The 25391-nt window shown below is 45.7% G+C and overlaps 1 protein-coding gene across 1 annotated transcript in view; it reads right to left on the bottom strand.

Annotated features, from left to right (window-relative positions):
- DVL2 (dishevelled segment polarity protein 2) overlaps positions 1–21886 on the bottom strand; it is a 113516-nt gene extending 91630 nt beyond the window's left edge. Inside the window, exon 1 of the mRNA XM_069215532.1 lies at positions 21352–21886. Within this exon, the coding sequence (XP_069071633.1) occupies positions 21352–21527 (176 nt within the window). The 5' untranslated portion in view covers positions 21528–21886. The remainder of the gene's footprint in view (positions 1–21351) is intronic.
- Positions 21887–25391: the final 3505 nt, after the last annotated feature.

Genomic DNA, 25391 nt, shown 5'->3' with positions numbered 1-25391 from the left:
GGCCAGGCAGTAGTGTTTGGTGAATGTGTGAAAGGATGCCCACGTTGCTGCCTGGCAGATGTCCAGGACTGGAACTCCGCATGGCAATGCAGTGGTTGCAGCTGTTGTTCTGTTGGAGTGAGCAAGCAGCCCCCCCGGGAGTTGCTTCTTAGCCAAAACGTAGCACATTTTGATGCAGCGAACAACCCATCTCTAAATGGTTCTTTTCTGCACTGCCCAACTTTTCTTTGCACCTGCATAGCCCACAAAGAGTTGATCATCCACCCAGAACTCTGGAATACAAGGTAGAATGCCTCGCTCTTTTTGGATCTAGACAGTGGAGTCTTCTTCACAAGATGGATGTGGGGGTAGGTAAATGGTAAGCAAGGTTATGGATTGGCCTACCTGAAAGGGCGTAACCACTTTAGGGAGGAAAGCAGCCCTAGTACAAAGCATCACTTTGTCAGGATGTGCAGAGATGAAAGGTGGCTTTGAAGAAGGAGCTTGTAGCTAACTCTCACACTGTGCAGAAGTGATGGCCACAAGGAAGTCTGTTTTTAAGGTGAGGAGCTGAAAAGGATAATTATGAAGAGGCTCAAAAGAAGCACACCAGGAAGGTAAGGACCAGGTTCAAATCCCACTGGGGCATTATGAACTGGGTACGTGGAAACATATGGGTAAGATCTTTGAGGAATCTCACAACAATGGGAGATTTAAACATGGAGGGTTAATCAGGAAGTCTGTATAAGGCAGAGATTGCAGACAGAGAACCCTTAAGGGTGTCCAAAGCAGAGCCCTGCTGGACAAGAGAGAACAAACGAAAGAACCTCAGACAGATGGGCTGAAAGGGGATCAGCAGTTTTGTTGGTACACCATGCCACAAATGTATGCCAACAACAGGCATATACTGCTTTGGTGGAGGGATGCCTGCCAAGATAAAAACACAGACTTAGGGCGAAAGCTGTTAACTGCTGCAGGTAAATTTCCACACAAGACAGAGAATGGACAGGGTCGGGTGGGGAACCCTCACTTGCTGCTGTGACAGAAGATTCTCACGAAGAGGCAATCTGAGTGGAGGATCGATGGCCATGCTCAGAAGCTCAAGATACCATACTCTCCGTGCCCAGTCAGGAGCCACAAGAATTGCTTGAGCCTGGTCAGTCTTCATCTTTTTAGGAACTCTGGGCAGAATTGGTATTGGCAGAATGGCTTACAGGAGGCCTGAAGTCACTCAAGACAAAAAGTGCCCCCTTTGATACTCCAACACACAAAACAGCCGACATTGTGTGTTCTCTGCAGAGACAAACATTTCTAACCTAGGCTCTCCCCACTGCTGAAAGAGCCCTTCTGCTACCTCCAGATGGAGACACCATTAGTGATCGACCATGCACTGACGACCAAGTTAGTCTGCTCTGGCGTTCAGAGAGCCTGTCAGATGTTGAACAACCAGGGAAATGCTTTGACATTCCAGCCACGTCCAGAAGCAGTCAGCCTCTTGACAAAGGGTGCAAGACCCCATTCCGCCCTGCTTATTGCAGTACCTGCACCACTTTCTGTTTCAGAAGGAATCCCTTTAATGCATGCCTAAACGGTCTGAGCTCCAGAAGGTTTATTTGGAACCCAGTTCCACTAGAGACCAGATGCCTCTGATCTTCGCCTCTCCCATGTGGCCACGCCTTCCCAGGAATGACGCATCTGTCACTACTATCCGATCAGGTTAGGGGATGGGGAAGGGAGGGATCTGCCTGTGACCTAATCCTGGTTCATAGCCAGCAGAGCAGAGCTTGTGCTGTTCCCTCTGAGATCTGGACCATGTCAGAGAGACTTCCCTGATGCTGGGAGAACTGGAACTTCAGGTCCCACTGCAGACCATGCATGTGCCAGCTGTCAAGTGTGACCAGCAGGATGCAGGAGGCCATAAGGCCCAGCTTCAAAGTCATTCTCATTGAAACCCAGGATAGAGGTTGAAACATAGCTATCATAGCCGGACTACCTTGGACTCGCCGCTCGGGGGATAGGGCCGAAAGTGCACTGTCCCAACTAGCTCCGATGAAAGGGAGTGTCTGAGAGGGAGGAGGTTCGCCATAGTGTTAGGTAGCAGACGACAGCCTGGGGCGAACCAGCCTTCAACAGTTAGTCTTCGAGTAAGGGGAAGACAAACTCCTAGCCAGCTCAGATGAGCTGCATCCACCGCCATCACTTTCGTGAACACTCGAGGTTCGCTGATAAGGCCGAAGGAGACCACAGTGAACTGAAAGTGCGTGTGACCTAACACAAACCCCAAGTAACGTCTGTGGGCAGGCACAACAGGACTATGAAAATAGGCGTCCTGCAAGTCCAACCATACCATCCAGTCTCCAGGGAAGAAAGAACCTGAGACACAGTGAGCATTATGAACTTCTCCTTCCTGATGAAGGAATTGAGGGCCTGAATGTCTAGGGTAGGACCCTTGTCCTTTTTGGGGATCAAGAAGTAGTGGGAATAACAACCACAACCCACTTCTGGCACCCTTGGCCAACACCTGTAAATTTCTTGTGGAGAAGTGCCAAGTGATGCTCCATCATCCGATCATAGGATGGTGGAATGGCAGGAGGGGTTAGTCTCAAATGGGAGGGAGTAGGCCCTCAGATATTTGGAAAATCCACCTATATGTCGTGATGGACTCCAAGTGGGGCAGGTGATGGCTGATCCTGCCTCCAACTGGTACGTGATGGGATGACAGACTAGGAAGCTCAGGGGGCTTTGGTGAGGGGGGGGGGGGGGGGGGGGGGGGGGAGTTGTAGACTGGGCCGGGCCGACCGCTGGCTCTCTGAACCACAGGGACATTACATCCTACATCCTTGGCCACGCAGAGGCTGGGCAGCATGCACAGCGCGATGGCTCATGGAAAATTGACGCAGTTGGGCTCCACTTCCGTGGCCAGAAAAGGGGGGAAAAGTGGATTGAGAGAGGCAAGGAGCAGCTGCACGACCAATGGACCCAGCCGTAACTCCTTAAAGCGTTTGAGCGCTGAGTCTGCTTTGTCTCCCAAGAGACTGGTGCCATCAAAGGGCATGCCTATAAGCAATTGCTGGACATCCACCTCTGAAAAACCAGACGTCCTCAAACAAGCGTGGCACCAAAGGGAAACTGTGAACACAACCCATCTGCCCAGTGAGTTGGTGGTGTCCAGTTCACATCAAATCATGAACTTGGCTGCGTCTCTCCCTTCATCAATAGTTTGGGACAGAATGGCACAGACCTCCACCGGAACATGTGGCAGCACCTACGCAACCGTATCCCATAAAGTATGGGTGTACTGGCCCAAAAGGCATGCAGTTTTTAGGGACCGCAATGCCAGACTGAAAAAAAGAGAACAGTTTCTTCCTAAGTTGGTCCAGCCTTTTTGATTCCATGTCCAGGGGTGTGGGAGAGAATGTGCCCAAAGAGGAAGAAGCCTGAATGACTAAGCTCTCAGGCATATGGTGTTGGATCAGGAATTTAGGGTTGTTATGCACAAGCCTTTGGCGGTGGGTGGGCAATTGTCCAGTTGACAGGAGCCCCTTGACTGGGTTTAGGCCACATCCCCAGCAGGACATCAGTGAGGGCTTCATGGAAGGGGAATAGGGCTCAGTCAGGAGGTTAGTCCTGACCGCCGCTGAAGGCAGCTCAAGGCCCAGGACTTTGGATGCTCTTCACACCACCATCGAGTAGGAGCCTCCCTTCTCCATAGCCACGGTAGGGGAAGAAAGCATGCCAGAGTCAGGGGAGGTGCCCAACCCACTGGCTTCACCCCATTCTTCAACCCAATCTAGATAAGTGTCATCAGGCTGGTGTTCTAGAGGGTCCAGCGACCCCTCCATACTCCCACTGTACCCATAGGTATATGGGTCAGGATCCAACCTGGGGAGAAATGTCCCCAAAGTCAGAATCAGCATCGGGTGACGACGTTCCTGCTCCAGGTTGGAGTAGGGAATGGAGTTTGGGATAGACGTTGATTATGACCTAAACCATGTTAATTTTTCACCCCAGCCCGTAACACAATATCCAAGCTAGCATTAAGAGGAAAGACTCCATGCACACAATACAACAGGCATATCTTTTGAGCACACATTAAGCACCGGAGAGGCTCTTTGTACTACTAACAGATAGAAAAGTTTCTGCCTCCCCAACTAAATAGCAATCAATTTATCAATAGCTTAAGTATGAAAGGCAGAGTAGACCTTCCAATATTTTAACTGGTGACCAGAATGTTTAATATCTATCCCTCCAGGGGATGGTTCTTCATTGAGACACCAGAGGTGATAGCCAAACAAAAGATCAAAGTAACAACTGTATACATCATTCTCAGCTTCAACCACTGCTTTACCATTCTGCCTTGGGCCTCAGTACCAGGGAGTTAATTCTGTGACTAAAACAGACAAAAACCTACAGAGATGACCTACACAAAGAGCATGTTCTGTTGACAGTTTTGATTGTGGTCTCGTTGTCCTAGGATCACCATACAGTGAGTTATGGGCACAAATGTTTTGCAGGACATTCTTTCTGCAGAGCATTATGGGAAGAGTTTCCGAGTGCACTGAATATTGTAGTATCTTGACTAAAATGCTCAGAACAGTCCTTAGAGGGCGCCACAGTGAAAATAGCAATTGTAAGAAACATGGTCATAGAGCCAGCTCCTACAGAGCATAACCACATGAAAATAGAATGGCAGAAAGTAATGCAGTGTAACCATATATGTAACCCTTAAAGGGCGTAATCCCTTACACATTTTCAGGCCTAGGAGACCTACTGCAATAATATTACAAACAAGATCTTTAAAAACACAAACTACTCCCAGCCGTGACACAAAAGTTCCAGCCATGAGAGCTTAAAAAGACACTGAATGGTGTGAGAGGATACGATTTTGCCACCTCCCACCCCCCAAACCTAATGAGGGGACCCAAGTCGACCTACACAGATAGAGCGTGTCGTGCTCAACGTTTCGATTGTGGTTCCATTGCCCTTAGACCACAAGACGGTGAATTATGGTCAAAAATGTTTTGTAAAAACAAATACCCTGCAAAGCATTATGGAGCAAGTTTCCAGAGTGCAGGGAATATTGTAGTATCCGTTCTCCCACCATGCCGGGAGAGCCGCGTTAAGTATGTGTGTGGTTTTTTTTCTGTCTACAACGCACCCATTTGTATATTTTCCATCTGCTAAACTTGTAGTTAAGTGGTACTCAAGTAAAGCGCGCCTCCGACGAGTTTGCACTACATGTAACTTAAAAAAATAAATAAAAAGAACCCTCCCTCCAGCTTGCAGCCGTTGGGCGCAGACACCACAAAGAAACAGCAGCATGCCCAAAAACAAAAAAGAGGAAGAAACAAAGACAGAGCATAAAGCAGAGAGGCAAAAGAAAGAAATATTGCACCACATATGACCTTTTGTGCAATAATCCATGTAACATGGTCAGTATCCAAGTCGGTAACAAAACAGTCTCAAGGCAGGACAAACAAAGTATTTACCTACAAAATTAAGGGAATTTTGAAAGACAGGTCAATGGACGAATTAAAGTGATCGGTGTGAGATGGGTGTGGTGAAAGCCCACAGAAGTAGATTACATGTCGTGAGACCGCGCACGCGAGCTGCACAGGCTTGACCTAAAAAGTAGGCTTATGATCACACTGAACCCTCAATAGCAGGTACCTTCTCCAGCTCTTTCCAACACTTACTTGTTGATGGACTACCTCATCGCACAAGCACGGAATGAAATTATTTGCAGACAGAAAGAAACTATTGTGGGAGAACAGAAAGGGAAGATAACACCATTGGATCACCTTTCTATGGCAATCAATTCAAGGTTGTGACATTCGTTTTAACGAACCAACCTCATTGTGAAATCTACCCCGTTTTAACAACATCAGAACTGTACAGCACCTGCAAATACTACAGAAGTAATTAGAAGCTCCTGTAAGTCACACAATGGTCCATGTTGTAACACCTTGATCTTTAGAGTTTGCTTCCTTGGGGTTTCATTGTTTTTTATAGTAAAGTAGGGAGTCATTTGTTCGGCAGCTTCTCACTGCTTAGATATGGAGTCTTGAGTTCGGCAGATGAGAATATTGAGGTCTGTGATATTCTCAGGAGTGTCGCCTGGTTTGCTGGTTCTTAATAGTTGCCTTTAATCAGCTTCTCTCAGTCATCTTGCCCTAAATTCTTCCTTGCCTTGACCCAGTATCTTTCTTGAGTTCCTAACACCCCGACCATTAATATGCAAAAGCGGTAAATAAATACATTGTTTAGATATAAAAGATTCAGAACTAAAGATTGTAACAACAGACTCCAACTTTGCTATAGACCAATAGAAAGAAGCACAACCTAACAAATGGAAAATATGATACACGATTGAAAGAGATACAACTTTTTTTTTTACAACAGTTTCTTTCAGATTTAAAGATGTATTAAGTTAATGTATAGTGGAGAGACCCAAGGAAAGAGCCAGATTAAATCTGAATGTTTTTTCGATTTTTTTGTTTGTTTTAATTTCCTCTTCCATACGTTTCAAGACTCATTTTGAGAACTGTTCCTTTCTTTAATTTTACAGATAGTGTTTTATTTATATGCTGTGCATTTAAGTAACGATTGTCAAAATGTAGGGTGAAGTGTCGATCCTTCAACAGTAAAATTTTAGACTAGGTTTAGCCGAGCAGACCAGGTTTTTAATGTCAAATCAAACCTGCTTCTGTTGGCAGCGCAAAGCCAAAAACATGCAGAAAGTAGGAGCTAAAAACCGCTCAACTTACAGAACCAAGCGGGAAAAGAAAGGGAGAGAAATAAAGAAAACACAGAAAAATGATAGTGCCTGGCTTAAAGCAGATGAGTCGTCTCCAAAGGAGCGGCCACAGCATTCTGCAGATTAATTTAAGCAGATCACTGCCCTGTGCCGAAGGAAGCAGTTTCCTCCCTTGTGAGTTTACCAGTACTACAGTAATTGAGACCATATGAAAGGAGGGTGTAGTCACTTCCCAGCAGCAAAGCCAGAGGAATCTCAGCTGTAGGACACAAGAGCCGAAATTGAAGTCTTGAAGCAGCACACAGGGATGGTACCTCGTTTACCAGAGGATAAATGGACAAAGTCTTGGAGATCCCATAGACCAGTGGTTCCCAACCTTCGGACTTCCGTGAACCCCCACTTTATCATTACTGGAACCCGGGGACCCGAACTGAATTATTATTGGAATGATGGGACACCCCCCAGAGAGTCATTACTGAAAGCTAAGGACGTAATCTGATAATATTATTTAATTTTCTAAGCAATCGCGGACCTCCTGAGGAGGCATCATGGACCCCCAGGGGTCACCGGACCACAGGGTGGGAACCACTTCCGTACAGCACCAGCCTTCCAGAACTCTGGGCCAAGTTAAAGCCTGTTTAAGAGGTTAGGCAGCAAATGACAGTTACCAGATTACGAACCGCCCCTGTCCCCCCCAAAAGAAGTAGAACTTAAATGTCCAAATGTTGTTTGGGAGCAACAGAGGAGTGGGTGGCGAGTGAAGAGAAGCACTACATCATGGCAGGGTACTTAACAGGTCAGGGGTAGCAGCATGCAAATAGATTAAGAAAACAACTGCACGCTCATGGACTGCTAATGAAAAAGAAAAAGAAATTGTTCCCTAATTATGACAGGGATGTGGAATTCCTATCGCCCGGGACATCTTGTTTGGGGTCAAGGGCAACAAGTTTTTCTGTTTACTTTGTCCTTGGGACAAGTAGGCCCAACCCCCTGCAGCACAAACCCTTTGGCTGCCTGTTTACAGAGAGTTGAACTCTCTGCAGTTGAGGTAATGTGTTTCCAAAAGATAATGCTGTTCGAACTTGTATTTATGGTTCATTATTTGAAAGCCTTCATTATTAGGGTGCGTGCTGTAAATAAATGTTTTAAGGTCACACTTCACTACTGACGTTCCAGTACAAAAAAAAAAAAAAACGTGTACACACATGTTTGAAAAGTTTAGGCTAAGAGGCTAAGTATAATGCTCCGAGAATGCTCTCTGATTATATGCAAATGAAGTGTCATTTAGTAAAATGTGTTGATGCATGCTAGTATTTCCCAAAAATATTTCTAATGGAAAATCAATGTAACCATTTTCAACACGATTATGGGAAGCATGAAAATATACAAACACTGACAAAGCCAACTGATCTGATATTTTTATAAGTCTTTTAGTTTCATCAATGCGTGTCTTGTTTTGACATGGCTTTTGTAACACTTTATTGTTGTGGGAGCTACCAGGAACCTCAACATTGTAACAAACATTGGCAAAACCCCCCCAAAACGTTTTTGAACTCTTAAAGCACACGTTGCCACCAGCGGCATAACAAAGGCCCCGCAGCCGCCCTCCAGGGGGCCCCGTCAGCACAGCACCTGCCCTGAGTGAGTCTGGAGAGGGGGCTCCTCCATGTTCTTTGCAAAGGGGCACCCTCCAGTTTCATTACGTCACTGATTGCCACTGTAGTTCCTGACACTGAACAAAACTACTTTGTGTGGCAATATGCTCCTTGTGGAAGAGCAGAATGCGATCACTCACAGTAAAGCCAGCCGAGAGAGAGAGAAATAGAAGTTTAATAAAAACAAAATGTCTTTGTTAACACCAGACCTAATTTGGGACCAAGACCCACATGTAGGTAGCTTTTTGCATGTTGCAAACAGCGACTTTCGCTGTTTGCGACGTGCAAAAAGCACATTGCGATGCACAAACCCAGTTTTGCGATTCAGTAACCTGGTTACCGAATCACAAAACGGGTTTGCGACTCGCAATTAGTAAGGGGTGTTCCCTTCCTAATTGCAACTCGCAGTGCAATGTAGGATTGTTTTGTGACCGAGAACGCGGGCGCAAACCAATCGCAGTTTGCACCCATTTCAAATGGGTGCTAACACTTTCGCAAAAGGGAAGGGATCCCCATGGGACCCCTTTCCTATTGTGAATGTCACTGTAAACATTTTTTCAGAGCAAGCAGTGGTCCTGCGGACCACTGCCTGCTCTGAAAAAATGAAACGAAAACGTTTCATTTTTCGTTTTTGTTATGCATCTCGTTTTCCTTTAAGGAAAACGGGCTGCATTACAAAAAAAAACAAAAAAAACTGCTTTATTGAAAAGCAGTCACAGACATGGTGGTCTGCTGTCTCCAGCAGGCCACCATTCGTGAGGGGGTCGCAAATTGCGACCCACCTCATGATTATTCATGATGTGGGCATTTGCGAAGCCCTTGCAAATCACAGATGGTGTCAAGGACACCATCCTACATTCGGATTTGCGACTCACAATTTGCAGGTCACAAATCTGAACCTACCTACTTGTGGCCCCAAATTCTTAAAGAAAGTCACAAAAGTGCACCCATGGTATATGTCGTACCCCTATAAAATATTTGTGAACTGTATTTTAGCGTGGGTAAATACGATGTGTAGATTTGCTCATGTGAAAATCTATTGAGCATTTGCAAGTTCATTTTCCCTCCAGCCACTTTCTTCCCAACCCTGGAAGAAGTTCTAATTCTGCCATGGTCAGGAGTAAATGTCCAACCTTTCTTATTATGGGAAAATATTAGAGAGAAGCTGGTAAAAATCCTTAAAACATGCAGGTTAGTAGGTTTGCAGACTCAAAGGCATTCCAGCCCTGGAACTATTGCTTACTGCTTCCTCCAGCCCAATATGCAGATCTGCAGAAAGGTGGCAAAATAAGGAAATTGCTACAGTAGGGATTGAAACTCCAAGTATTCAAGCCCTACTATGGTAGTAGCCCTGGCATAATCAGAGAGGCTATTAATTGCTGCCATAATTTGTCGCCACACTACATGGCACCAAAGGGACAAGTAGATCTTTTTACAGGACAAGTAAATTTGAGAAGCAACCTGTCCCCTGGACAAGTAGATATTTTAATAAATTCCACACCCCTGTTATGAGCAGGGGCTAGATACAAGTCAGCCAATCAAAAGCATGGCATAGAGTCTATGCTCCAAGGGAAGTTCGAAAACGAAAGGATGGCAAGTTATCAGATAAAAAAAACAAGCAAATGAGAGAGTGACAATCAAGCCAACCAATGGCAGCCTCTAAGCTCACTAAGTTTTTGGGGAGGTCCACTAGGTCTTTTGCAAACAGACATCTGAAAACAAACAATCTGCTAGACGAGATATATGAAGACAAGATGGAATTTATGACTAAGTCCTATAGTGAAGAGTGAGACGGTTATAAAGAACAGACGTTAAACTTAGTTGTTCACAACAACAGGGAAAATAAATAAAAATAATTTAAAAATAAACATTCCTACAGAGAGTTGGCTCTCGCAGGTGTGTGAACTGGACCTGGCCTTCAACTGTCAAACACATTGGGAGCATCTGCCTATACTGGGTAACCATGATCTTTAAGCTCTTAAAAGTCTGCTGCCACACCACAACAAGACTTGCAACCTTGGGAAATGCATGGGCACTGGAAGTCCCTACCACAAACCTCGACAAAATCTGGACATTTCCACCTGCGCAGCCGCTAGTTCTGCATGATGTCACAATTTAAAACGCAAGGACTGGAGGGTGGCATCACAGCAGGAGACATGCGCTACTATGGCACTGGTGACATCAGTTTCCCTTTAACTGCTGTTCCAACAAGCTCAGTCTTAGCAGTCAGAATATACATTAAAAAATATAGAAAACAAGCCTTGCAGGCAAACAACATACTTAGGATAAAAGATTACTCTTAGAAAGAAGGAGGCAGGGCAGTATGGGATCTGTGGGGAGCGGAACCATCCATCAGAGAGAACGTTACCAAAGGTAAGTAGTTTGCTCTTCTAATAGATGGATAGTTCTCAGATTCCTTATGAGAAGTCCCCTTTCTTGTGTGGATGCTGGCCCAGCCACAGGAGATAAGAAAAGATTTTGAATAGATTTGCCCAAGTTAGCGGATCTATCTAGGAGTCTGAATCAGTCACTAGGGGTCTGGGTGTGCCACAAACTCTGAAAGAGGTTCCTACATTTGACCCCTCTCAAGTTCACTTATGTACCCCAGTAAAAAGCATAGCATGCAGCATGGGCATCCCTGGTTTCTGAGGAGGGGGGCTGCTCCTGGATTATTAAAGCCCAGGAGGACCAACTGAGATGGAGTTTATTGGGTTTGTTGGACACTGCATGCACCGCATTGTCCACCGCCGTTTCTTGATTATGGCAAAATGCAGCCCCACGACGAAAGGGAATCCTGTTTTGCCGTGAGGCATTGGATGGGCCCAGAGGGTGGATGGGCAAAAAGTCTCGGCTGAGGCCGTGGTTAAGACTGGGGAAGGATGGTGGGGGGGTTCAAAAGTGCGTAGCAGAGGACAAGCTACTCCAAAAGAAATTCTGCCCGGGTGAAAGCTGTGAAATGCCTTATTGTGCAACCTCGAGAGCCAGGGAAACCTCACACTTAGGGACAGAAAAGAACCGCAGAACAAGGGCAGAGGGCGTCCGTGTTTGCGTCACTTTAAAAGAGTCAGCTATTCCCGAGGATTGTTGTAGGAAACGGGACACCGCATCAGCTCCAGGCCGAATGAAAGGCTGTCAAGTGATGTGACCCGGCCCCACGCTGCGGACGGGGAGGGGGCCGAGGCGTACATCGGGGAGCGGCCGGGACCTGGATTCGTGAAAGCTGGCCTGTAGGAGACAGCCGGGACCTGGAGTGGTGGGAGCTGGACGGGGGCACAGGGCTGCCTGGCATGGAGTAGGCAGCCGGGACCTGGAGTGGTGAGAGCTGGACGGGGCCACAGGGCTGCCTGGCATGGAGTAGGCAGCCGGGACCTGGAGTGGTGGGAGCTGGACGGGGGCACAGGGCTGCCTGGCATGGAGTAGGCAGACGGGACCTGGAGTGGTGAGAGCTGGACGGGGCCACAGGGCTGCCTGGCATGGAGTAGGCGACCTGGACGGGGCCACAGGGCTGCCTGGCATGGAGTAGGCAGCCGGGACCTGGAGTGGTGGGAGCTGGACGGGGGCACAGGGCTGCCTGGCATGGAGTAGGCAGACGGGACCTGGAGTGGTGAAAGCTGGACGGGGCCACAGGGCTGCCTGGCATGGAGTAGGCAGCCGGGACCTGGAGTGGTGGGAGCTGGACGGGGGCACAGGGCTGCCTGGCATGGAGTAGGCAGACGGGACCTGGACGGGGCCACAGGGCTGCCTGGCATGGAGTAGGCAGCCGGGACCTGGAGTGGTGGGAGCTGGCCTGGCAGAGGCCGCAGCGGGGCCTGGAGGGGTGAATGCTGGACGGGGGGGGAATAGGGCTGGCTAACCTGGAGTAGGCAGCCGGACCTGGAGGGGCGAGAGCTGGTCTGGCAGAGGCCGCAGCCGGCCCACTGAGACCTGAAAAATAATGTCCGAGCTGCCGAGCCTTGAAACTGGTCCAGACAAAAGTCTTGAAACTAATCCCAGCCGACAACGTTGAAAAAGCAAGACGTGGGCCGCATTCAGCCCAGAGCCCAGACTCCCGGCCACGCACAAGAGCATGGAGGGAGAGGAAGTACACTACCCGAGGGGAGCCCGGCAGCCTGCGGACGCTCAGAAACACAAGGTGTCTTTCTGCCCTCAAGAGTATGCGAGAGGGCAGGGTAAGAGGACAAGAGAGTGCGAAGCAGGGACTTTCTGAAAAGTACAGAAAGGAAGGTTAAAATATGGATTTATTAACGAAAAACAGCACCGAAGTGTACGGTTCAGAAATATTCCAACAATCTGGCAGCAATTACACAACTGGAACTGGTTGAGACGATTCCCACAGGTCATAATGTAAACACCCCAATTCCAGATGCAGGGCATCTGATGCAAACTGAGCAAATGTACTGGTATCAACTACACAACTATGGGACTACCCACCCAAACAATGTTTATTGCAGAAATCTTACCTGCAAATATCAACAATGGGGCAGATTCACAAAGGCGTGGATTTGGGGATTGGGGGTCAACATGGCAGAAAAGATGCCCATCGATGCCGGGCTGTAACTCTGATGGACAGGCAATTCTTTCAGTCACTGGACCGTCATGACCGAGCTCCCTTGGTCACCAGCATCCGTCCCAGCTCCTATACCAATGGAAGCTGGTTGAATAAGTCAAAGTAGCAAAGCATTAAATCACTAAAGAGATCCCTGACCATCCTACTGCGGAGATGTTGTTTCAGAATATTTGCCATTATCTTTTCAGTATATAACTAGCGTATTTTTCAACACATTTGCTTCAAAGGAGTGTCACTAAGGCCCGGCATCATAAAAGCAGTAGGTATTGCATGCTAGGGAATCAGATCTTGGTGTGTGGCCCAAGTACAGTCTTGATTTCCGCATTCAAAGTTCAGTTAAAATACAGCACGTTTGGATAGAGACTGCAATATGACGGGGCCTGCAGCATCATCAAATCACATTAGCCCTGCTCATGCCCCACCAGTTACAGTGCAATGGTGCATGGGGTTATCGATGAAAGGGTTCATGCAGTTTTGTGAACTACTAATTTAAACTCCAGACCAAGCTAGGCTGGTTCATCACTGGCACGCGCATCCCTGTTTTCCTATCTCTACTAAGCTTTCAGACAGACCCTGCAATGTCAGGCATGGAGCAGAAAGCCACGGGTGTTAACAGGGCAGCCCAGGCCTTAAACCAGTACTTCACCACAAACCATACTTCTACGGCATTTGTCACAATTGTCATGAAGCAAAAATGCCCAAGGCAGAGCCAAGAGCCATGCCAGATGTTTCTTCGGTCACCAATCTGTTACATTAACACTCAAGGCTCGTAAAGTGATCAAATTACAAAAAAAAAAAAAAAAAAAAAAAAAAAAAAAAAAAAAAGAAGTAATCAGGAATATTGTCCCCCAGGAACTACGATGTGCCATCCATGCCCTGAGGCTTTTGAGTGCCTTTAAGTCATCACAAACTACATATTGTTTTCAGTGACAGCAATGTAACAGTCTTAACCAGAGCTCCCATCTACTAGCCTAACCCAATGAATCTAAACTTTAAAAAATACTCTTCCATGCTGTGCATTCCAACATCGTAATTCAATATTTTCTCCGGAATTATGACAATGTCCCCTGCAGCCACCACGGACTTCAGACTCCCAGTGAGGCTACAACTTCCAACTGTGCAACTTAACTGACATTACATGGCACTATGCTTTTTGTCTGCGAAAGCTCAATGGGTGAACATTTACCCTGCTTTTCTATTGAGTTTTTTCCCCATGTCCAGAGTTCCCAGATGGAATAGGTTTTCTAATGTTATTTCTCGCAGAAGAGCTGCTGCAGGAGTTAAGACTATCAGTTCACAAAGAGCATTCAGATCAAGGACCAGTTACGTCTTGTAATTAGTCAACCAGGTGTCGGACACTTCTTACCACAGCAAGTGGCTGAGATCCTGGAGAGACCGTGTTATAAATCGGAGTAAACATCGGATATTGGGCCCAATTTCCACACGTCACCAGCTCATGTTGTGCCTGGCATAAGTCAGCTTTCAAGGAGTACTCTACGTGTTCCCCATAATTTCAAAGTGCACGAGTGGTGTTGGGCTGGATTTAAAAAGCAGATCCACTACTTTGCTGACAACACAGGTTGCTAGTTTTTGACCGGCACCAGAAATTATGCAAACAATAAAAAAAACAAGCATTTGCAAAGCAATAGGTCTTCCATTTGCTTAAATTAGAGCCACTGGTGGTGTAAATTCATAACCGGACTTTTCTTGCCACATAAATTGGTCAACCATGCCTCATAATTTGGCCTTTTCCTGCAACATAACTCCTGTCGCCCTGCATTTAAATAAAGCACTTCGATTTACCACCACCTTTATCTGCAGACAAAAATGAAAATGTTACCATTTAGTATTCCAATTTAAATCTGCAATGCTAATTCCAATAGAGAACCACTTTCACTACCCCACCATAAGAGTTGCTGGCTGGCTAACAGAATACACCCCCCCCCCAACACAAAAAAAAAAGGCACACGACAGCCACGGAGGAGTAATAAGAGAAATAAACTAGAAGGGTCTCCCAACATATCACGAGTGTTCAAACAGTCAATGTAATGAGGATGTTCAGTTGGCCTGAATCATGGTCATAATTGCAATAAGGCGAGATTAATAAAACATATACAATTATGATGTAAATCCAATAAAAACCTCTATCAGAAATAATCTTTTGGCATTAGACGGTTAGCCCCGAGAAGAAATGCCCACATGACAAGAGAATTGAAGAACGTAATGCAGAGTAACCATATATTTAGCCTCTAGAGCAGTGGTCTCCAAATTTTTCGATGCTGCGCTCCCCAGTTAAAAAATAAAAATCACTGCCCCCCTCCCCTTCAGAATTTTTCACAATTAGTTTATAAAGGTGGCAATGTTTAAATATGTCTAGACATATTTAAACATTGCAGTTAACTACTGTTAACTTTTTAAAGATGCAATAACATGCTTCTGCTTAAACCAAAAGCCCCGTTATGTAAATAATGCTTCTTTTGGCCAGAGCCTGCCACCACCCCCTTCTGGGATCACCTGATGGCCCTCTAGGGGGGCCGCCCCCCCCCCCCCCCGGTTTGAAGACCTCTGCTCTAGCGGGAGTTGTGCATTACACATTTTGAAGGCTATCAGGCCTAATGCAATGATATAATAATAATAAACAAGGCCATTAAAACAAAATTACTGCAAGCTGCAAAACAAAAAGTTCCATGGTGGGAGGGGTTATTATTTTGGGGTCCCCACTAACCTAGTGTGGGGACACAGATGATGTTGACAGACAGCACATAGTGCTGAATGTTTTAAAGGTGGCCCCCTTTTCTTAGGACCACCACACAGTGAAATATGGGAAAAAAAAGTTTTGTAAAAGGAATGCCCCGCAAAGCATTATGGAGCGAGCGTCGGAGTGCAACGAATATTGTAGTATCTTGACAGTAATGCTCAGAACAGCCCCTAGAGGAAGAAACAAGGTAATGTAACCATATAGTTGCATGCTCCTAGAGGGCATAACCGCATGAAAAGAAAATGGCAGAAAGTAATGCAGTGTAACCAAATATTTAGCCCCTAGAGGGCGTAGCCCCTTACACATTTTCTGAGCTAACAGGCCTATTGCAATGATATTACAAACAAGACCCTTAAAACACAAACTACTCTCAGCTCTAAAGTAAAAGTTCCAGCCATAAGAGTTGAAAGAGACACAATAATAGGAGGGATTATTAATCTGGGTCCCCACTAACCTAGTGTGGGGACCCAGAGATGATGTAGACAGACTGAACAAGTTTTCATGACTGTTTTGGTGGTGGTACCACTGTCCTAGGGCCACCACAGACTGATTTGTGAGCAAAAATGTTTTCTTAAACATAATGGCCTGCAAAGCATTATGGGTCAAGTTTCCAAAGAGCAGTGAAAATTGTAATATCGGCTCTCCTACTGTGTCGGAAGAGCCTCTTTGAGAATGTTTTTTTTTTTTTAGTTTTTTTTTTTACATAAAGCATTTATCGATTACAAGTGTTTTTGTAAAAGCGAGAGCCAAAATAAATGACTGATTAGGTAACAGTATGAACAACGTGACCAGCGCGTCAATACTACCGACTGAGTTTGCGCTGGTCTGTGCTGTCAGCACCATGGAGCACGAAGGGGACAGACCAAAGAAAAAAAATAGTTTGCTGATGCTTAAGTATATAAGCAATTGTGCAATAGTCGATTTAAAAGGGCCAGTCTGCAAGGCGGTAACAAAACTGCCCCAGCGAGGGGCAAATGTAAAGCATTCACCAATGACATCGAGAGATTTTTTAAAGACAAGCTGGCAAACGAGCTAAAGTGATGGGCATGTTTAAAAGCCCACAGAACACATACATCAGGTCAAAAAGCTATCGCCCTCGACCTTAAAATAAATAAAATAAAAAAAAAACACACTCACAACTGTAAAATGTTTACACTAACAAACCGAATACGAGATGAGGAGGTCCACGGGGCAGTCCAGTTCACCAGTGGCATACCAGTCCTGGTACACAGCACATGTTTCCGAGAACAACCACATGAAGAGCTAAGAATGGTCTGGTTGGGCCTGAGAGCCATTGTTGTGCAGTTGAGAAGTAAACGGAAATCCTGCAAGCCAAAATGTGACAGCTAAGGACTTTCCACAATGTAGATGAAAGTTACAGGTGTAGGCAGAACAAGCTGAAAATTCAAACAGCGTTGAGTTCTTCCTTGCCATTTAGGGATTTTCAGTTTTTCGCCCCTCTAGCAATCTTTCAGACCCAAAAGATGACAGAGGACCCTGCCTGAAGAATATACCTTTGCAGATCAATAAATTCCCCAAGTACCAATGAATCGGCCTTCTACAAGAAGAAAAGCCCTGTCCTACTTTTAGTTACATTAGCACTACTACAAAGCCTACTGTCTTGCAAGATCTAATCCACTGCTTCAAGTCTGATGACACTACCTTTCAGATATTTTTAACACCCAGAAATGCCTGCCAAATCTAGCAGACTAGAATCAGTGACAAACAATCTTAAAATATCTGCATTGCAGCATTGTGTTTGCTATGCCTTTCAAAAGAACAGTTAAGTTTTCTTTGTAATTCGAGGTGCAAAGATGCCAGCAGCTACAGATTCACTCCATACTTAAATGCAGGCAAAACTTATTAACGCCTGCTAAATTTAAATATGAGTTTGGTGGCAAACTAAGTGACTACGCCAACCCCAATCTTCTGAGTGTCTCAACTGCTCAAGGTTTACTTAAGCCAGAATCCTTATCTTGTATAGTTATGTTCCAACAATACTAGCTCTGCTCTTCTTAAATGCACAACTGCCACTGGATCCTCAAGTTCAGTAACATGAATGAAATATACAGGAGGGGTTGCAAACCAAATAACTATATTTCTCCCAATCATACTGACTACATACAGGTCTAACACCAATGCTGTTTTTATACAGCGGCATCAGCCCTAAACCCTACATTTTCAACTCCTCAATGTCCCTTGTACTATGCACCCAAGTCCTAACCTAACTGCTACCATATGACTGGCCTAAAACCATTCAATGTCAGACTTGCTGTGGCAACATCCTCCTGCTAAAAACAACTTAAGTAAATGCATAGGTCTTAAGTCAACTGTCACCTGCCTCCATGTCCAATACTTTCACCTCTTCATCAGATTTCTTCTTGACCTCGCTTAAAAGACTAGTGCAAAATGCATCCAAATATGGCTTGAAAACACAGAACGCAAACACACTAACTGAATTACCTCTGCTCTGATATCCTCAACCTCTGCAGCTTTCAACACAGTGATCGCTACACCACGATTGGTATGCTCCACTTCTCCGGTCATTAAGTGGTCTCAAACTATTCACCTTTTAGTAAGCTCACCTCTGCTCTCGTTATGGCACTTATCTCTCTCCACAACTACATGTGGGCTTGGTCACAGGCCTCTGCAATGACATATTTCGCATCAGCTTCTCATAACCTTCTGCACCAGCAGCAATCAAATCCATCTCATTCCTAAAGACCTCCTACCCTCTTCATACGCACACTTCTGAATGACTTTATGGACACCTCACACATGGATGGCTTTTTCAGTCCCTTAGGCACAGACTTAACTAGAACCTGAGTTACATACATTGCTTTACTTACTCCTTAGCCCTGACCACGTCATATCCCCTTTACTATGGAGATGCTTTTACTTTTCCCAAAAGTTAGAAATTAAGAAACAACAACAGGGTGCGATTTCAATCTTATGTCCAGTATTGCCACAGCAGCCAGATGTCAGCTGCTGAACAACCACAAAAAGTACTCTCTCCTATTGCATACAACAGAAAAAACATTCACCGCCAACCTCGTCATAAGCAAAATGCAACATTCTCTTAGTCGGCCAACTAGTCCAGGCCATCGGCCACCAACCATTTAGCCTATGCCAGGCTTCTTCAACGAGTCACATGCAAGTTATTGGTAGCTTTCCAGCTACCTGTAAGTAGCGCTCCTTTCTGCAGACATGCCTACTAAATTAGAAGCTTTTTGCTTGGTTTAATTAATATACATATAGCAAAACTGAGAATGTACAGTCAATAAAAAAATGTTTTTATTTACAAAACTCATTATCTGATATTTAGATAAAAATGGTTGAATTTCTAGAATGTATTTCAAGATGATGTTTGAGTATGAAATCAGGTGGAGCTGGAGAAACATTTCAAATATATTATCTTGGTGCCAGAAGCAGAGTTTTTTTTTTTTTAGCATTACTGCTTGCAACCACGCACGATTCACTCAGCAGTCAGTTTTCATACGACGGCCACTATTGTAATCTCGTCTGATGTACACACATTCCAATACTGATATAAGGAGCTCTTGAGTTTCATCAAACGTAAGTATATCTTATGACAGTAAAGGTTGGAGAGCCCTGTCCTATGCCCTCTAAATTCCATTTACTGCAACTGCTTAATGAAACAAGTTGTGAGCCTTTTATCTGTAAACTCAATTGGTCTGTTTCTACCCTCAAAAACGTAATGCCCCCATTAACACATACTTGTTCCCATGGGTGTGGAATTCATATAGCCCAACACCCAGGACATACTGATTGGGGTCAAGGACAAGTTTTCATTTTCATTTGGTTCTTGAGACAAGAAGGCCCAACGCCCTGCAGCACCAACTCTCTGGCTGCCAGCTTACATTACCCCATTATGGAGCAGGAAAGGGAATTGCCTGCAGTTGAAGTAATATTTGTATCCATATGTTAAATCTGTTCGAACCTGTACTTATGGTTCATTAATGCAAAGCCTTTACTATTAGGGTGAGCAGTCTGAATAAGTGTTGTAAGCTTGGACTGCACTACTGAGAGTAGTTTCTGAGAGAAAAAAGAAGAGATAAGAAGTGTATACATGCTTGCAAAGTTTAATATTATGAGGATTCGTATAATGCCCTGATTAGATGCAAATATTTGCAGAAGCCTGAAAGCAAGATTGCTTTCAAAATGAAATGTTCCCAAAAGAAGAAACTAGGAGAAAAATGTTTTGCTAAGTTACAGTGAAATTTTTGCTACCATTTCTTTGAAGCATCATTTAGTAAAATGTGTTGATGCTAGTATTCCTAAAGTAGGTTCAAAATGGAAAACCAGATTAAACATTTTCAAGATGATTATGGGAATAGTGAAAATAAACGAGCATTGGCAAAGTCAATAGGTCCAACATTGGTGGTCAGTTTTTTGGTTTTGTTAATGCAGATCTTATCTTACCATGTTTTTATATAAATTGTTTTGGTTGTGAAGCTGCTGGCCCCTCACCATTGTAACAAACATTTGCAAAAAACAAGAATATTTTCTGGTCTCAAAAACAACAAAGTGCTACAGTAGTTCCAGGCACTGTACAAAACTACTTTGTGCATTAATATGCTCCTTGTGAAAAAGCAGATTGCTATCACTCAGTGAAGGCAGTCGACAGATGGATAGGGAGAGCGAGATAGAACTTTAATGAAAAAATAAAAAGTCTTGGTTAATGCCAGACCTAATTAGGGGTCCAAATCTTAAATAAAGTCACAAAAAGTGTACCACATGCTATCTTTTTTCCAACACACTCTGTATTCTGCCTAACCTATTTCGCTTCACTATGGCTTCCCAAGTCCATTTGTCCTGAAAAACAGGAATACTTCTTTACCCCAATACCTCCAGTATTGTGAATGCAATGGCTCATCTCCCTGGGGACCTATGTATTGTACAGTCACGGGCTCATTCTCCCTGCCCTTCCTTGTATTTTGTCTCCACATACTCGATTTCCTTAGGCATTATGCATCCAAATACTTATGCTCCCTTGCATTGAGACCCCACAGGCTTCTGCTCCTTGGTTCTACATGTACTGTGTCCCAAATAACCGTTCTCCCTAGTGTCCCTCCATTTTGTGCCTCCAAAGACTTCACATACCTGATGCACCCTCAGTATATCGCCTACAATTAATCATTCTCCTTAATTCTCTAAGTTTTTTGCCTATACATGCTCCTTCGATGGTTTACCTCTGTACTGTCCCTCCACATGCTCCTTCTATACTATTAAGTTGGACTGTGCCTCCAAAAACAACTTTTTGGCCTCCAAAAACAACTTTTTGGCCTCCACAGGCTCTTTTTCCCTGGTGTCCCCTGTATTGTACCTCTGAACCCTTTCTCCTAGGTGCTCACCCTGTACTAAGCCTCCACGGGCCCTTTCATTCTGGTGTCCCCTGTATTGTGCCTCCAACTCCCTGATGCGCCCCCCGAGTTCGTTTTGCTTGACTAGTGTGCTTCTCTCTGGGCTCTAACTTTCCTCTTCTGCCCTTTGTCCGCTATGACGTGTCTTAGTTGGGAGGGGGGTCATCACTCTACGGCATCCCCTCAGTCCCCAGTGAGCCCCTCCACAGCGTAGGCTCCCCACACCGGGCGCCCCTCCCCAGGCTCCTCACCCGAAGTCCTGGTCCATGGACTTGAAGAAGTACTTGCAGTTGGGCCGGTGCAGCACGCCCTTGAAGTCGCGCAGGGTGATGCGCTCGGCCGGCACCGGGATCTTCACCAGGTACGGGGTCTCCTCCTCGTCCAGGTGGTAGATCACCTTGGTCTCCCCGGCGGCGGGGGCGGCCATGGTGGAGCCTTGGGGTGCAGCCAGAGGGGGCTCGGCTGAGGGACCTGGGGGCCCCGGGCACTTCCAGGGGGTCCAGCGGCGTCAGTGCGCAGGCGCCGCGGCGCGCGGGAGGGGATGCGGTTAGCACAGGGTGCGCTCGGAGCGGTAAGGGGCGTGGCTCCCCGGCGCTCGAGGAAACAAAAGAGGGGGGGGGGGGGGGGGGTGGTTGTGCCTCGCGCCGTTAAAGGCTATGGCTTGCGCTCGCGGAGTGGAACGCGGGAGGGGGCGGGGCTTAGAGTCGGAGTTTCGTTCGTTCTCTTGCTCTAACTTCTGCTCCTTCTTTCTCACACTCTATCGCCCCCTCCCCTGCTCGGCGTGGCGGGCGTCTGACGTCAGCTCGCACGGAGGAACGCGACGCGGCGACCACCCGACGCACGCTCGTATCAGACGGGAAAACATACGGTGTAGGAGATAGGAAAGCCCCTCTATAGAGCGTCGTGACGCAATTACGACAGACCCTAACCGTGCCACAGAAAGCGTTATGTCGTAACTACGTAACACCGCTCGGAGACTATTGGAGTAATAAAAACGTCAGAACTCCGACAATGGCAACAGAGGCGACCTGCTGTAACCCCAGACAGTGATGTCATAAGGACTTGATGATGGAATCATTAGGAGTACCTTAGCTCCTGATGTCAACAAGGTCCCGTGACGCAATCACTAAATGTTTCCAGCGCCCAAGTCTTACCTCTTCACAGCTGATGAAAACTGGGTTATTAATTAGGGTTGCCAACTATGCCAGAGTAAAACACGGGTCATTTTTCACATTTTAAGATTAGGCAAAGGTCTGGACATGACAATTAAGTAGAACTTGATACAAAATAATCAGAGTTCATTTTTGTCCTGGCTTTTCTGTTTATGTGTCTAATAATTATCAGACAAGGGTCGTTAAGGCAGCCCCAGAACACTTTGAAGTGCTTTCTTCTTATATTTACTGTTTTAACATGTGAAGGTGAAAGTGGCTTCAAGTGACTGTTCTGATTTTCTAGCAGTCAGGATATTAAAATACCACCATGCAGGTATAAAACTAGTCAGGAGGCAACTCTAGTTATTATTGATTGGGATGGAAAAGCCCTTGCTTGAGGACAGACAAGCACCCCTGAGGGCCCCAGCTGCAACAATATTTTGATCCCTGGTGCTGATTTATGCTGCTATGTGCAAACACACATCATGCGTGTTCACAGCGGGACATAGGCCTGTCTCATGGATTGTGGTCTTGTAGAACCGGGATGGACACCGAAAACACTACCTTCTTGATGGTGAATGGCTACTGCCTTTCCCCGGAGTTAAGATGCTCAAGTGCACTGATAGCAGCATACTGTGTAGTGATTATTACAAACGAACAGACATTTTTACCTGTGTTACAGGAGTGAGACCTGCAGGTTCACTTGTGTAAAGTTCAGCTGTTGTGTGCTTAACTCACCCTTGGACTACCATCAAGTTAGTATGTAGTGCTGTATATCACACATGTGAGTGCATGCATTTATGTTTCCATGTAAATGGTGTGTCAGAACTTTCAGAGGGCCATGGGGCACTCAGAGGTTACTGGGATCAACTGTGGGGGTTGAGGTTGGTTATTCCTGACGTCCCGGAGCCTGGTATACTATGGATTCTGATCAACTGGGTCAAGTACAGCTTCTGCACTTGACTGACAGTGGTAAATGTGGGCAAGCAGTCTAAGTCTCCATTGGGGGATGGAGGGTCGGGATGCATACAGATCGGTGAACACAGGCTCACAACTCAAAATGTGTACTGCAGCAGCTGTAAATCATTCCTAATACTCACTTTTTATGAAAAGAGACATTTTATTTCTTGTGCTAACCATACAAAGGAAGAATACAACATTCACAACAATTACACAGTCCTCCCGTGAGGTCAGGGTCTCTAGTGTTTCTGTTGCAGTTCCCTGTGCCATTCACTTCTTTCGTTAGCGATTGTGGTTATTCCCCATTCACTATTGGTAACAGCCATGGTATGCCTCACTAGTAGTCAGAGTCTCAAGAGTCCACAGGCGCTTACAGTGGCTCAAGCCCAAGTCAGGTGAGTCAGCCGCACATAGTCAACGGCTGCATTAGTTGTGAGCAAGCTCTCTACCTTGCAGTCTCACCCTGCAGGGATAGAAGTTTTCATGCAGGATAGGTGTTTAATCACTCCCAATGGGGGCATGAGGGGTACAATGATTATATTCTTGGTGCAACACTTGGGTGACGGTGTAACCCCGGTGTTCTCACTTATCCAACTGTGTAGAACAAGTCGCAGTCTTGGGTGCTTCCGGTGACGTCCTTTGATACACAGGGTCACCACCACTCAGAGTCTGCGGGCTCCAGACATGGCATGGCAAAGTTTCCATGGCAGCCTCTCCTGGCACACAAGGCCACCGCACAGCTACAGCCGAAAGCTTTGGCCCTTGCAGCACACAGTTTTTCCAGCAGCTATCTTCACTGCAGCTCTCTCCTCGGGTCCCCGACTCAGTCCTGCACATGGACATCAACCTGATCAGTGCAGCAGCCACTTTCTCAGGCGTTGCACTGGGAGTCCACTTGACAGGACTCCCCACTGGCCCTTGGTCTTTCCAGTGCTCTTCTCTTCCTCTCATGGCCAAACTGGTCTTGGCCAGCAGGCAGCCACTGGTGCTTCAGACTGCAGGAACAAGTGGTCTTGGAATTCCTGGATGATGTCCCCACACCCAGCTGGGAGACTGGCATGCCTTCACCCATAGTCCTGGTCACAGGCAGAAGTCTTCCAGAGCTTCTGCTCCTCACACAGCCCGACTGGCTTCTTGACAACTGACAATGACAATTACCAGTAAATAATCAACCATTACCTCTATGTCCCTCGTCCTCATCTTAGTCTTTACCTTTAAGGTATACCCAAGCCAACAAAGCCTTTGACTTTAATAATTCTAAATATTATATAATTATATATCTATAAGGTAGAAAAATAAATATATTGAAGCAATACAATGCTACACCTCCTGATTTATTATAAATACACTACATTAGCCCAGTACTAAATCATATCATTTTTATTGCAGTGATTGCAAAACTCCCATACGAAAGCCTTTGCCTTCTGATAAAATGTTCTGCAATCTATTGTGCTTTACAAAAGTGTGTTTAGGTGGGCACATCTTGGTTCCAGGAATCTCCTCAATTCGGACACCTTGTAATTCTATTAAAGAGGCTGACATCCTTGACTCTCTTCTGAACATTGTAAATGTTGATGTTAGTAGGCAAAGAAAAATGTCTCTTCAACCCAGAAACGCAAAACCATTTAAGATAGGCCGTTGCAATGTAGTCAAGATGTTATTTTTACCTAAGTCCTGTACTTTTTAGGGTGACTCCACTCAAGTTTGAAAGTCACTGGTTTAAAATGATGGAAGATATGGCAAGCAGATTTATCTAGTCGTATGCTAAAACACGGAGGGCTCCTAAATATCTGATGCTCCCCAAGAATAGAGATGGCTGAGTCATCTCCAACTTCAAATATTATCAGTGGGCTGCTGTTTTACAATATATGAGATCCTTCATTGTCGGGAACGAGGCTGGCTGTCGGGTTAGGAGAGCATCCCCCCATATATAAGTTACTAATAGAGGAAGATGCCAGAAGTGGCTTTTTAAGGATGGTTAGGCCAAATTATTAGAAGAAGTCAGGTTTAAGACCCTTTATGCAGCTTTCAACGTCTGGGTGATTACAAGGAAAAAATTGTGATTGGAAGATGTAGCTACTATCCTCCTGTGCGAGGAGTCACAATCCTCCCTGCAATATTTCATGACTCAAACTGCTTCAGGTGGGAGGCTAGGGGCTCAAGAGATTAGTCGATTATTG

The sequence above is a fragment of the Pleurodeles waltl genome, chromosome 12 (genome assembly GCF_031143425.1).
Source record: "Pleurodeles waltl isolate 20211129_DDA chromosome 12, aPleWal1.hap1.20221129, whole genome shotgun sequence".
Taxonomy (NCBI): Eukaryota; Metazoa; Chordata; class Amphibia; order Caudata; family Salamandridae; genus Pleurodeles; species Pleurodeles waltl.
This window is presented reverse-complemented; position numbering and strand designations above follow the sequence as displayed.